This window comes from Elephas maximus, chromosome 2, assembly GCF_024166365.1.
Source record: "Elephas maximus indicus isolate mEleMax1 chromosome 2, mEleMax1 primary haplotype, whole genome shotgun sequence".
NCBI classification, from domain to species: Eukaryota; Metazoa; Chordata; class Mammalia; order Proboscidea; family Elephantidae; genus Elephas; species Elephas maximus.
In genome coordinates, this window is record NC_064820.1 from 162,132,941 (window position 1) to 162,147,549 (window position 14,609).

The 14,609-nt window shown below is 40.2% G+C and overlaps 1 protein-coding gene across 1 annotated transcript; it reads left to right on the top strand.

The window, feature by feature from the left end:
- Positions 1-12,613: 12,613 nt before the first annotated feature.
- Positions 12,614-14,356, top strand: SCGB3A2 (secretoglobin family 3A member 2). Its single transcript, XM_049874005.1, has 3 exons — positions 12,614-12,739; positions 13,597-13,799; positions 14,196-14,356. The coding sequence occupies exons 1-3, from the start codon at positions 12,685-12,687 to the stop codon at positions 14,217-14,219; spliced, it is 282 nt and encodes a 93-aa protein (XP_049729962.1). The 5' UTR covers positions 12,614-12,684; the 3' UTR covers positions 14,220-14,356.
- Positions 14,357-14,609: the final 253 nt, after the last annotated feature.

Sequence of the window (14,609 nt, forward strand, 5' to 3'; positions counted from 1 at the left end):
GACAACTTCAATATTTTCTCCATTTATCATGATGCTGCTTATTGGTCCACTTGTGAGGATTTTTGTTTTCTTTACATTGAGGTGTAATCTATACTGTAGTCTTTGATCTTCATCAGTAAGTCCTTCAAGTCCTCTTCTTCTTATAGTCGAGTTTCCTGGATTGTTTGCACAGCATGCAGATTGAATAAATTTGATGAAAAGATATAAACCTGACACACACCTTTCCTGATTTTAAACTGCATAGTATTCCCTTATTCTGTTCAAACTACCACCTTTTGGATTATGTACAGGTTCTGCATAATTAAGTGTTCTGGAATTCTCATTCTTCTCAGTGTTAATCCATAATTTGTTATGATCCACACAGTCAAATGCCTTTGCATAGTTAATAAAACAGAGGTAAACATCTTTCTGGTATTCTCTGCTTTTCAACCACGATTCATCTGACATCAGCAATGATACCCCTTGTTCCATGTCCTCTTCTGAACCTGGCTTGAATTTTTGCCAATGCCCTGTTGATGTACTGCTGCAACCACTTTTGAATGATCTTCAGCAAAATTTTACTTGCATGTGATATTAATGATATAGTTTGATATTTTCTGCATTCTGTTGGATCACCTTTCTTTGAAATGGGCACAAATACGGGTCTCTTCCAGTCAGTTGGCTTCCAATCAGTTGGCCAGGTATCTGTCTTCCAAATTTCTTTGCATAGACTAGTGAGCACTTCCAGTGTTGCATCCATTTGTTGAAATATCTCAATTCCTGTTCTGTCAATTCCTGGATCCTAGTTTTTCACCAATGCCTTCAGTGTACCTTGGGCTTCTTTCTTCAGTACCATTGGTTCTTGATCATATGCTATCTCTTGGAATGGTTAAACACTGACCAATTCTTTTTGATATAGTGACTCTGTGTATTCCTTCCATCCTCTTTAGATATTTCCTGAGTTTTTCAATATTTTTCCCATAGACTCCTTCAATAATTCAACTTGAGGCTTGAATTTTTTCTTCAGTTTTTTCAGCTTGAGAAATGGCATGTGTGCTCTTCCCTTTTGGTTTTCTAATTTCAGGTCTTTGCACATTTCACTATAATACTTTGTCTTCTCGAGCTGCCCTTTGAAACCTTCTATTCAGTTATTTTATTTCGACATATCTTCCATTTGCCATAGGTACTCTACATTTAAGAGCAAGTTTCAGAATCTCTTCTGACACCCATTTTGGTCTTTTCTTTCTTTCCTATCTTTTTAATGACCTTTTGCTTTCTTCAGGTATGATGTCCCTCATGTTATCTAACAACTCTTCTGGTCTCTTGTCATTAGTGTTCAATGAGTCAAATCTGTTCTTAAGATAGTCTGAAAATTCAGGCACGATATACTCAAGGTCATACTTTGGCTCTCATAGGCTTGTTTTAATTTTCCTCAGCTTCAGCTTGAACTTACATGTGAGTGATTGATGGTCTGTTTTGCAGTCAGCCTCTGACCTTTTTCTGACTGATGACATTGAGCTTTCCTGTTCTTCACGCTATATAATTATTTAAAAAATACCATTCTGGGTAAGACATGTTTTATTATTGATCTCATTTTATAAAAGTGAAGACAAAGACTCAAAGAAGCTATTTTCATGTTCCTCATGGCTGGAAGAACTAGCAGAAACCCTATCCTTTCCCCATGTCTTCATAATGCCTCCTTGTTATGGGGATGAGTGCCATCAAGCTGTGCTCCTGGAAGAGTTCGGTTTTCTCTTAGTGAACCTCCCCAAACTCTCTTAAGAGAAGAAGATCATATTGGCTGTGTTCAGGAGTCAGGCAAGAGAGTCATGTCATTGTCTAATCTGTATGAATTACTGTATTTTCTACTTTTCATGGGAAATAGAAACTTCTTTTTCTAACTTCTAGTAGGTAACTTCTGCCTCATGTTGTTGGTGTTGCTGTCTATTTCTGTTTCTGTTTTTAAGTTCCTTAAAATGTGAGCTAAATCTTAAACCCGTTGTTTGTTGATGAAATGGTATACACACACAACGCTCACAGTCTGTCATCACTTCCTTTCTCATTTCTCCATACAGCAGCCACATTAGATTATTCTCTCTTCTCCTATCTTCTAAAATCTATTTAATGCTTTCCCCTCACTGGTTTCTAGTTGGTGAAATCCTGCCACACCCGTATTCTGGTAGATTCTTCCTCTGATTGCTTGTAGCACTTGGTATATGTTTATTTCCAGTGGTAGTGCTTGTGTGTATATCAGAGATCATTGTTTTAATGTCTTTCTCAAGGTTTACATCTTATTTTACTTCTACCACTTAATACCTCAAGTAAGAGGTTTAACCTCTCAGAGCTTTAGATTCCTCATCTGTAAAATGCACTTATAATGTTAATGCATATCTTGCAAGGCTTTTGTAAAGATCTAAGAAAATAACCTAGTAATATATTTAGAAATATACCTGACACATCAAAAATACTCAATAATATCAGTTATTGTTTTTGTTGATGTTATTGTAGTTATTATTTTATCCCATGTGCTTGTTATTTAGTAGCTATTCTATAAATATTTGTTTACTTATTATAATGCCGATAATCAACGAAGGTCCAAAGAGACAGCATATGGGAATAGGAATTGCAAAATCTAAAGAGTTATACAGAGAAGAACCCTTCCTCCAGAAGGCATCCATTTCTACCTGTACGTTATTCTCTTATCCATTCAATCCAAGTTTCCTCCTTCTTGCACAATTCCTACTCAACGTATCTCCCCGCATCTTCCCAAATGGCCATTCCTAGACAACCATAGAGCCCTCCACGCCTCTCTCAGTAGCAGAACCCCCACACACTCACCTTGACTAGCTTGGACCTCTCCTTCCCTGATGGGCTCTTTCCTGGAGAGCTGTAGCTCTACGTGAGCTGTGGGATTATAAAGGCTCTGGGGTCAAGTGTTAAACTGGAGGAAACCCTGTGGTGTTAACCTAAATAATAGAGCTGAAAAGAAGAACTTGGTGGCATGTGTTATGGTTTGTCTAAAAGCCTAGATTTTTTTTTAGGGTGAGAACTCAGGATAAGAACGTTTTTTACTACTCAGGGACTTGAAGTTCCATAACCATTGCCCCAAGTAATTGAAACCTTTAAAGAATAAAGCCTCATCCTTGGTGGAATTTATGCCTAAGGTCTTTTAACAAATATATATATATAGAGAGAGAGAGATAGAGAGAGATATATAGATACACCAAAACCAAAGCCATTGCCATTGAGTCGCTTCTGACTCATAGCGACGCTGAAGTTCAGAGTAGAACTGCCCCATAGGATCTCCAAGACGTAATCTTTATGGAAGCAAACTGCCACATCATCTTTCTCCCACAGAGTGCCTGGTGGGTTCAAACCGCCAGCCCATAGGTTAGCAGCTGAGTTCTTAACCATGCACCATCAGGGCTCCTTAGCTATAGATATAATGTTATTATTTTGAAAGGCTATCCTCATAGGACACCTGGGTAGGTGAGAAAATGGAAGTTCAAAGAGTTTCTTTTTGGGCATGGCATGGTTGAGGTGGTCATTCATTACATCTTAGGAACAGTTAGGGATCTCCCCTCTGTGCAGAGGGTGAGAACTGTACACCTACCTAAAGATTTTTTTTTTTTTTTTTGTGGGAGGACCAAAAGGTGAGTGAAGCTTTAAACTTGGAGGAGAGGGGAAAGAGCAGTGTTAGAGGTAAAAGTTGACATCATGAATATGACTCTGGCACATTCCTGTGAACTAGAGTTCAGAGTAGCCTCTGGTGTACTGCATCCTTTCTGTTACATTATCACAAACGACCATGATTATACATCCAAGGGTCATGTCCCTTAGACATGAACTGTCCTCCAGAAACTTAAAAAAAAAAAAACACTTTGGTCAATACTTAGATGCCTGCTGACTTTTCCTTCATTCTGCAGCAGGAGGCAATGGAAGAAATGGAAGCTTGACTAATGTCAATGGATGGTATTTTTTAATCATTAAAAGAGATAAAGTGAAAATAAACTTAGGGGTCAAATAAATACACTGTTAAACCAGCCCTATGCTTCTCTAATATTTGGATGCCAATATAATTTTATTCCTTTTTTGACCTATGTCTTCCAACATGACATTTTAATACTGCTATGAGGTTTCAAATCAGATTCTGGTAGCCAATGTAGGAACTAAAAAAGCTTATGTAACCTGGACTGCATTAATAGACTCTAGTGTTTACTTATGAGACAGTGGTGGTTCAGTGGTAGAATTTTCGCCTTCCATGTGGGAGACCGGGGTTCAATTCCTGGCCAATGTACCTTATGCTCAGCCACCATCCATCCCTCAGTGGAGGCTTGCATGTTACTATGATATTGAACAGATTTCAGCGGAGCTCCCAGACTAAGAAGTACTAAGAAGAAAGCCCTGATGATGTACTTTGGAAAATCAGTCAATGAAAATTGTGTGGATCACAACAGTCTGATCCACAACCAATCACGGGGATGGTGCAGGACAAGGCAACATTTCATCGCATTTAAAACTTTTTAATTTGCTGTGCATAGTTCTTTTTTTTTTTTTTAACCTTTAGAACAGAGCCTGGCATAAAGATGGTATCCACTAAACTATTGTGTATTAGTTAGGTTGTTTTACTTCATTTTGTTTTTTCATACAAACGGAGCACAATCTGTGAACTGGCCAGAAGAGGGCACATGTGCACCATTTTGAAAGTGATTCTTGTTCAACATCAAATTTCATAAACCCTCACATTTTTCCATGCTTTGGACTTCTTATTCCATGCTGAAACAAATAATATATACAGTTATGGAGCTTCTAGGGATATCAGACATAATCTAATCCAGGTTCCCAACCTGAAGGCTCCAGATCCTTCAGGGTCTCACTTTTCTCTAAAATGTTGGTGAGGTATCATGAGCTATTTAAAATATTTCAAAAGAGTCTAAGAAAAATACTAAATTTTATTGGAGTTGAAGCTTAAGTATCTTTGCTTTTGACTTTAATTATTATAGCCTCATTTGATAGCCAAAACCTTCAAAAATTGGGTCTATAGAAAAAGTAACTTGTGCATAAACACTTACTGAGTTGGAGACTTTTCCTAGTCCTAGAGTCCGAGAAATGGTAGGTGAAAAACTTACACAATTTTAAAGTGGTTTCTTTGTTGCAGTTCTGAGCACTTGAAGTTTTACTTTAGGTTAAGAAAGTTCTTGGAGTCATATAATCATAGAATTAGAAAGGGCAATGAAGATTATCTAATCCATTTTAAAAAATATGTTGTAAGATTCTCTTCTACAGTAGGTCTGACGTTTGCCAATCTCTATCCGTGGGCTTCAGTGTGGAATTACTGAACTGTACTGTCTTGTAATTTCCAATCACTTTTCAAATCTTTCAAATTCTATTCTACATTCAAGTCTATCCTTGCTTTATTATGACAGCCCTCCAAACATTGGAATAATATCAAGGGCTTCCTGAGTCATCATTTTTTCCAGGCTAGTTTCCCCAAGTTCCTTAACTATCTCTCACATGATCCTTTAAAACCTGGCCAATTTTCTTAAGAACAGGACAGTTACTTAAAGTCTCTGGGACAAAAAAAAAGATAGCCCTAAATGCTTTGCAATTCCTCCCACCAGGAAGTAGAGCCTATTTCCCCTTCCTTTAGATCCTGTGACTTGATTGGATAAAGAGAATGTGACAGAAGTGATACTGTGTATCTGAAGCAGGTTTTCAGAATCTTATCATTACGCTCTTCTGATAGCCAACTCTCCAAAACTAAATAAATTAGAAAGAGTGACCTTGAACTTGGTGGTGATGATGGCTGCTGTGTTTGAGATTATAGTTAGGAAGCTGGAAAACTAAAAACAGAAGAGAGTGTTTAATGGTAATAAAATAACATCTAAGATGTATCGAGTGCTCATGCTGAGGTACTAATTTTTGTAAGCATTTGGCATACATTAACACATTACTCCTCATAACAGCCCTACAAGGAAGTCAGTTTTGTTAGCCCCATTTTATAGTTGTTAAAAATTGAGGTCAAGAGAATTTAGGTAACTTGGCCAAGGTCGCGGGATTACCCAAAGGAGCTGGGGTATGAATCCCAGCAGGCTGGCTCCAGGACCTGTGCACTTAACCTCTAAATGAAGAATAAGGGCATTCAAGGAACGTAAGGACAACCTGGAGAAGTTGGAGACGTTGTTGCACAAACATCCATCAACTATGTATGTTTACATAAGGCTTGCCAAGAGTCTACGTGCATTAATAAGAAATCTCCCTGCCCTATACTGCCATCCAAAAGAATAGTAGTGTAAACATTAGGAAAGGGGGAAATGGTTTAAGGCCGAGGCACTAAGCAAAGACCTATAACTTGGCAAAGCACAACATGAGCTTTTGATATTCTTTGAGTGGCACCCACATGGTGGGTAGACCTGCAGTTTGGCAGTTTATTGGAATGGTGTCAAGTCACACATACAAGATAAGACAGGCCAGGACTGAGGCCTGACTGATTTGACTGGTAAAGACACAGTGAGCCACTTTTAGATTTAGATGGCTTGTGACTTACATAGACAGTGAAAAGAAGAATAAGTCGACGGTAACAGCTCCCCATGATCCTTGTCCTACACACCCAAACTGTCCAGGCCAAAACAAAAGAAGCTGTATGATTATAATGAGAGTTGTGGGATATCCCACTTCAGAGGAGCCAGATCTAACCTGAAGCTAATCAGTTTTGTATTCCACAGCTCTATTCAGAAGGGGGTGGGCAGAAAGCTTCCATTCTCATCAGAACCCAGGAGGTGATAAGAAGCTGTCTCATGGTGGCTTCCCAGGCAGTGGGAGATAGCCTCCCAGCAGCTTCTTATAGGCCTCCTGTTCTCTCTTGTTGCTGAAGGACTACAAGGCTTTAGGCCTTCAGATAAACGACAGATTTAGGCCTTTGCCTGCATGAATGTATGCAAGATTGCCAGGAGCCAGGGTGGAGCAGGGTGGAGCCAGGGTGGAGCAAGGGGCAGCTGAAAGGCAAGACTTAGGATAGGACCATGGTGTGAAGAGCTGTCCTCTGTAAGGCTTGACATCTTTGCTGGAAGAAAGGTGGGGGAGAGGCTATCATATGGTACCCTAGAAAGACAATGACATTAGTTATGAACACATGAGTGAGGCATGGAACTCTAAGCATGCAGTCATGGATTGGCAGTGTGGTGGCTTCTCCCAGTCACTGAAAGGCCATTCTGTCTCACTTTTCTACTCTCTGAAACCAGTTCTTTACTAATCTGCTTCATCAACTGCTATGACCAGATTTCTCCTGTGTGAGAATCCATATTTCTCACTGTTGGATAAGTCTTGCCAGCTCAAGTGCGCATCTCATTCTGGCAATCACCGTTTAGTGTTTTGTAGTCATGTCTTCCCATCTAACTCATTGGCAAAGTTCATTGATTGATTGATTCCTAAACTAAACATCTCTTTTATATTCACCACGGGCAGACACCATGAACTGCGCTGGGCATAGGAAGAGGAAAGAGACACTATCTGCTTACTGACATACATATTTCTTTTCAGCCCAGGTAGCTGTCTCGTTTTGTTTCATAAAACAAACTTCTGCAAAGTCTAATTTTGTTTCTCGTCTTCTCTGCTTATTCAAATCTTTGAATTCAAGAACCACTTGAGTTCATGACATTGTCCTTAAAAATTCAAGCCTGCTCTGATTTATCTCCCCTTCTGATGCTCCTTTGATTCTGTCTTGGTTGCTTGGTTGGCCCTTAATTCCTTGCATCTCACAATTCAGAGCTCACACTCATTGTATTTTCCAGCAATGCCCCCAAAAATCTCTTGGCTTCTAACGGAAAGATTGGTGGTTCGAATCTACCCAGTGGTGCTTGGAAGAAAGTAATCTACTTCTTTAAGATTAGAGCAATCGAAAATCCTATGAAGTGCAGTTCTACTCTGACACATATGATGTCACCATGAGTCAGAGTTAACTTGATGGCAATGGGTCGGGGTAGTGCTTACAAAGGGCTAAAAGTTAACCTCCAATGACATGGTACTGATTTTCACGAAATAGGAATTCAATCAATATGGAAAGGAAATAGGACAGATTTTTGCTTTTCACTAAGCTTTAGATATTGATTCAGTGATTATATTTTATATGCTTAGGTTTACAAAGATACATTTTAAAACTATTTTTCTCCTCTTATATAAACTTAGGTATAGAGCACTCTGTGACCATGTAATTGGCAATAAGCACAAGAGAGAAGATAAGAAACCTAGTTTTCCATTTCCAATGTGACTTCCCAGTGACTGTTTCCTTTTCAGCAAGAAAGAAGGGTGTTAGATGAAATCTCCAGCTAATTTCTTTTTCTCGATCAGTGTTTGGCTTGCATTGACATTCAGTTGGCTTCTTTTTAACTGTCATTTCCTTCACACAGGAAAATAAAAACCACACCAACTAGCTTCTAACTGTCTTCTTTAGTATAATTAAAATGAGGGTAAGGGCCATGTCTGCATTTGTTACTGCTGTATTCCCAGAATCTATCACAGATCTGGAATACCAAACATAATAAAAACTTGGCAGATGGCTAATTGATTTCCCATTTTCCATTATAAATTGAATCTCCTCAGAACATCGATTTGAAAAGCACATTCAGATTAACTTAGAAACACAGATATTCTTTAACAAATGCTTACTGGAAGTTCATATTAATTAAATGTATAAAAGTAAAGAAACACAAATCACTGAAGAAAGGACTCAAAATTCTGGCCTTGTTATTTATTATCTAAGTGACCTTGGCAATTAATTCCCTGCTTCTGGCTTCAGACTTCTCATTTACAAAGCAGGATACAAGCTCTTATCGTCAAGGGTTTTGTGAGAATGAAATGGCTATCATTTGCAGAGTGTAGAGCCTGGCACTGATTAGTGCCTCCAAAAGTTACCACCAACTGTATTGGGCTCAAGAAAGCCTGGTGGTGCAATGGTTAAGCTCTTGGCTGCTAACCAAAAGGTTGGTGGGAGAAAGAGGTGGCAGTCTGCTTCTGTAAAGATTACAAAAAAACAAAAAACAAAAAACCCATTGCTGTCAAGTCTGACTTATAGTGACCCTGTAGAACAGGGTAGAACTTCCCCATAAAGTTTCCAAAGAGTGCCTGGTAGATTCGAACTGCTGACCTTTTGGTTAGCAACTGTAGCTCTTAACCACTACGCCACCTGAGTTTCCCTGTAAAGACCACAACCTTAAAAACCCTGTGGGGCAGTTCTATTCTGTCTTTTAGGGTTAGTATGAATTGGAATAGACTGTATGGCAATAGGTCTTAACGGTGTTGGTCTGTTTTGGGATCTAAAGGTGAACAAGAAAAATCCCATCATGAGGTTTACAGTTTAGTCCTGGGAGAGAAGATATTACCACAGATAATTATAATGCAGAGCAGGGCAGAATCTGTACCACAATAGAGGCACAAGGAAAAATTCAATGGCTCAGGACATAGAAAGCATGGAAGTAGCGAAGTCAGTGTCTCTTTTCAAGTCTGTCTGTACACCAATCTACTGGTTGTCTGTCATAGCACCCTATTTGTTTCTTCATAGTACTTACTACTAGTTCTTTTCTTTGCTTGTTGGTTTGCTTAGCTGTTTCTTGCCTATTCGTTCCATTACACTGACAGCTCTATGAAGGCAAGAAATTTGCTTGTCTGGTTTACTGCCCTTGTCCTAGATCTTCACACAATGCCTGGCATACAGCAGATGATCAGTAAACATTCATTGAGCAAATGAGAGAAAACAATAGTGTTTATTGATTATGTGTGCTTGTATATGTGCACATGCGTGGATTACTATGCATGCATGTGTAAGTATATGGATATTTGAGGGTGTTTCTGTGTGTGTGTGTGTGTATTTTGTGTGGAGCAGATTCTAGCCGTTAGTCTAAGCTGTCCATGTCTTCTGCTAGGTTTCAGCTATGACTGTGTATCTGGTGGACTACTATATAGGCCTATCAGAAATCTATTTGCAGAGGGGTGTAAGGAGACTCCTGGGAAAAAAATTACCCCCTGGAACAAAGAAGACAGGCAGACAAGCTCAAGACAGTATGGAACACTTCAAGGGTTAGAAGAGAGAAGAAGTTTTGTGTGTGTAATGCTGTATTTCTCTTGGATGGCTTTAATGGACTTGCCACTCATGGACTTATGCCTTGGCACTTGTGAGCTAGAGGCCTATGTTTAAAAACAGAAAGATCTGTTTTTACTAAAAACCCTACAGCTCTAGAGTGTTTTGTTAATGTTCTTGTTAGGTGCAATTGAGTTGGTTCTGACTCATAGCAACCCTAGGTACAACAGAATGAAACACTGCCCAGTCCTGTGCCATCCTTACAATCATTATTATACTTGAGCCCATGGTTGCAGCCACTGTGTCAATCTACCTTGTTGAAGGTCTTTCTCTTTTCTGCTGACCCTGTACTTTACCAAGCATGATGTCCTACTCCAGGGGACATCTGATCCCTCCTGTATTTTAGGATGCCTTATTAGAGTCCAGCCAGAAAATCAAAGCCACACTAGGTGATCACATGGGAAGAATTTAATGCGGGGATAATTTACAAGGTGCTAAATACTGCATTATAAACAACTGGGGGAAGGTGAGTCAACCCTGAGATTAGTAAATGCAGAAAGCTGTTACCTCTTCTAATCCAAGAGGGACAGAGTGAGTAGATGAGGCCCTGGAGCTGGGTCCCCTCAGTAGAAGCTGGAACGTCAGTGGGTCTGCCCAGCATATGGTAGGACCACAGAGGGAGGAGCGTTCCAGACACAAAGAAGATGCAGCCACTGCCCAGTATGTCTCCTGAGGTAGAAAGAGGGCAGAACACACTGGCTTTTCCCTTTCTCTCTCTCCCCAGTCTTCTACTAGTACCTTCCTTTGGCTGAAACTAACTAGAAGCAGTTGGCAAAAGAGCTTGGGAACCATAGTTTGGAAAACTCAACTTCGTATAATAAAGAACACAGGAGGGGAAGTGCAGGAAATAGGTTTGAAAGCACACAGACACATGATAGGCACAGATGCAGGGTGGTGCCAGCTTGGTATTCCCAAAGAGATCATGACATAAAAATAAAGGATGACATCACTGCACCATCATGTTCCCATACAACCTTGGCACTTTGAAAGTTTTGACACATCAACATCACTGGGGTAGGTGGTGATACTTGGTGATACTTAACGAGAAACAGGAGCAGTAACTGACAGAGAAAGCAATAGACGTGGAGGATCGAGTACACATGGCAAATATACATGGTTCTCTTTATGCAGTTTATGAAGTTGCAACAAGATAAAGAAATAGCAGTTACAACTTGGTAGCTTATTAAATATTAATCTTGTTTTGGCACAGTTACATGCTCTATGTGTATAATTTTATTAAATCCTCATAACAGTACCATGAAGTAGGTACTATTAATCAGCACCACCCTTAGATGGGAGCAAGTGGGGCCCCTAACCTGGCCCTGCACCTTGCAGCACCCAGTGCTTTGGTGTGTCATCCTCAAAATTTTCTGAGTCCCTCTCTGGTGGTGGGCATGTCTGGGGCCAGCAATGCCATTTGGCCAGGAATCCCTGAGCTGAGACTTTGACGCATATGGGCCCTGGTCCCAATTTCTCCCCTTCAAGGTGCTCTCTTACCCTCTACCTCGAATATGGGGTTGACCAGATAACTCAAGAAACTCTAGGCCTGATGCCTATGGAGTCATCCTGAGGTCAGTGGCTAGGACCTCATTTCAGGAAGGCCATCTGGCAAGTAGATTCCTTCCGTGGGCCAGCACAAGATTTCATTTACATGGTTTTAGGAGACTGAACTGCCAGAGTAGTTTGAAACTCACTATTTTGGGTGATTCATTTTTTTTTTTATGTAGACAGGTCCTTGAAAAAAAAAAATTTTCTCAGGGCCACACACATGAGGGGTACTTTTGCTATCATACCAATTTTAGATATGTAAATAGACCAGTAATATTGATAAGACATGTCTTACCTGAGATTGCACAAATAGGAAGCACCGAAGCCCAACTTTCTAAAAAAAATTTTGATTCTAGATCCTGAAACTATTATTTTGTAGGAGAGTACAGAGAAGACATACTCTGGGTGCTCTCAAAATAACATGGAGGTGCTAGAAAAGGTAACCGAGATCTGATCATAGCAGGAGTGTGTGGGGTAGGGGGCAGGCAAAATTCAGAGAAATTTGGCACTAAACGCCATTAGCAGACTCTGTGTCTACCAGGGCTGATGTCACCTCTATATTACTTCGACAACTGGATGGTTCATCAGGTTATATGAGTCTCCAAAATTTAAATGAATAGAAAACCTAGAGGAAAACATCAAAACTTTCACTCCTTTTGGTCCCAGTATAAAACCTTCACTTATTCAGTGTTCTTCCAGAAGGGCTCTTAGCGCTCTTTGCTTTCCACCTTCGCCTCTGTGCAGGAGCTTGTGCAAGATGTACTTGAAAACGCTTCATTTAGTGATTCGTTTCTCATGGGAACCTGAGAGAAAGTGGAGAAACCTCCCGTTTGTTTAGTGGCCTGCATGTTCTTCTCAGGTGGGGCAGGTCAAGTGGCGGTGATTGAAATTCACATCCTTGGTGGGTATATAAATATGCATGCGTGCGTGAGTAGCTGTCATACCTTGTGTAACCACTGGTTCAGGAGTTTGCTGGCTTTTCCAGTTCGATTGTAAACTGCAGGTAAATATCACAGATACCGGTCATGAAGCTGGTTGCTGTCTTCCTGCTGGTGACCCTGAGCATTTGCAGTTACTCTGGTAAGTAAACTGGAATATATGGTATTTCTCTACTTCTCTGTTAATACAAATATAACTAGTAAGTCTAAGTTCACCAACAGCGGAATATGGTAGAACAGATTTAGAACCACAGAATGGCAAGGTTGGAAGGGATCTCAGATGCCTTCCAGTTCCAAGCTCTAACCAATTCAAGTTCATCCCCTAGCGCATCCTATATAGGAAGTTAGCCAACTCACACTGAGGATCAAGAAAGCACATTTCAATTTGGATATTGATCACCATTGGTTTTCCTTAATCTTGGGTCAAAATTTGACTTTATAACTTGTAACTTATTTCTCTTGTGCTTTTGAAACTATAATCATCCACTATCATCCCCAACCAGCCAGGTTGCCAGGCTGGCTCTCTTGAGTCACAGCTCCATTTTTCTGTTCTCCCACTCAATGGATATTTCTTGAGTGATGACAATCTGTTGGATACAGATTTAATATTAGGTAATAGCCAGGACTGTTGGATACAGATTTAATATTAGGTAATAGCCAAGACTATGAAGAAAAAATAAAGATAGAAGGTGACAGGCAGTGCTATTTTAGATACAGTGGCCATTGTAGGCCTCTCTGAGGAGAGAATACTTGAAGAGAAACCAAATAATGTGAGGAAAAAAGATAAGTAGCTATCTGGGGAAAGAACATTCTAGGGAGTTAGAGCAGCAGGTGCAATGTCCCTGAGACAGATATTTTCATGAGAAAGGAAGATCAGAGAGGCTGGAATGGAGCTCATGATGGACAGAGTAGAAAGTGATGAGGTCAAAGAGAGGAGTCAGATGTATCTGCTTTACTTGGCTTCTCATCTGCTTTACTGGCTTCTCTTTTGTTCTGCAGCTAGTGCCTTCCTCATCAACAGTTTGCCCCTCCCTGTCAAAGATGTACCTCCCTTACCTCTGGACAACGTTCTTCCCCTCGTGGATCCATTAAAGCTTCTTCTGAAAACTTTGGGCATTTCGGTTGAGCACCTTGTGGAAGGACTAAGGAAGTGTGTGGATGAACTGGGACCAGAGGCTTCTGAAGCTGTGAAGAAACTGCTGGTACTCACATGGGTTTTGGGGGTTAATTTGTCACGAGAGAGGGATTAATCACCATGAAGGCCCACTTCCCCACCCCACTCCCACCTCATCCTATTCTCACTTGTAACCATAAATTTCCCCTTAACTGACTATAATCACAGAAAGTTTGCAAGTCCTTGAATTTCAAGAAAAGTGCAAATTCCACATTTCCAGAAGGATTTCTTTATGATAGAAGACTTTTGTTCTAGTTGTGGCTTTACCATTTACCAGCTCTAATTCTGGATGGGACTTCACTGCTGCTCTTTGTTTCGCTCTCGGTCAAATGATGGCAATATGACAGTGAGAGTGACCATTGTTGGCAAAGTGTTAATTAGAGGTAAGCTGCTTTTATTTTACTGTTGTCCTTCTCCCTTTCAGGAGGCCCTGTCACACTTGGTATGATAGCAGGATAAAGCAAGAGCAGAGGTGGAGGTAGAAGGAAGATGGTGCTCATATCCTATGGCTGAAACTCATTTCTATCCAAATATAGACTAAGCATTCTAAAATGTAGTGACCTCTGCAAAGAATGAATAAAGCAATTCAACATATTTTCAGTTTGTCCTAATTTTATTTCTGGGGGACCTATTGTTATAATGATAACTGGGCATTTTAAGTAAGACTTATACTCATTCCTTCCCCTCTCCTTAGGAGTCTCCAGGTTAAGCACTTGGCTATTAGCCAAAGGTTGGTGGTTCAAACTCACCCAGAGGCACCTAGTGAGACAGGCCAAGTGACCTTCTTCTGAAAGGTCACAGCCATGAAAACCCTACAGAGTACAGTTCTACTCTGCAA

What these genes read in the sequence shown, in the direction of transcription:
- SCGB3A2 (XM_049874005.1), top strand. Translation starts at nt 12,685, where the DNA reads ATGAAGCTGGTTGCTGTCTTCCTGCTGGTGACCCTGAGCATTTGCAGT. An exon ending in GAGCATTTGCAGTTACTCTG is followed by an intron (nt 12,740 to 13,596) that starts GTAAGTAAACTG and finishes TTTGTTCTGCAG; the next exon opens with CTAGTGCCTTCCTCATCAAC. An exon ending in AAGCTGTGAAGAAACTGCTG is followed by an intron (nt 13,800 to 14,195) that starts GTACTCACATGG and finishes TCTCCCTTTCAG; the next exon opens with GAGGCCCTGTCACACTTGGT.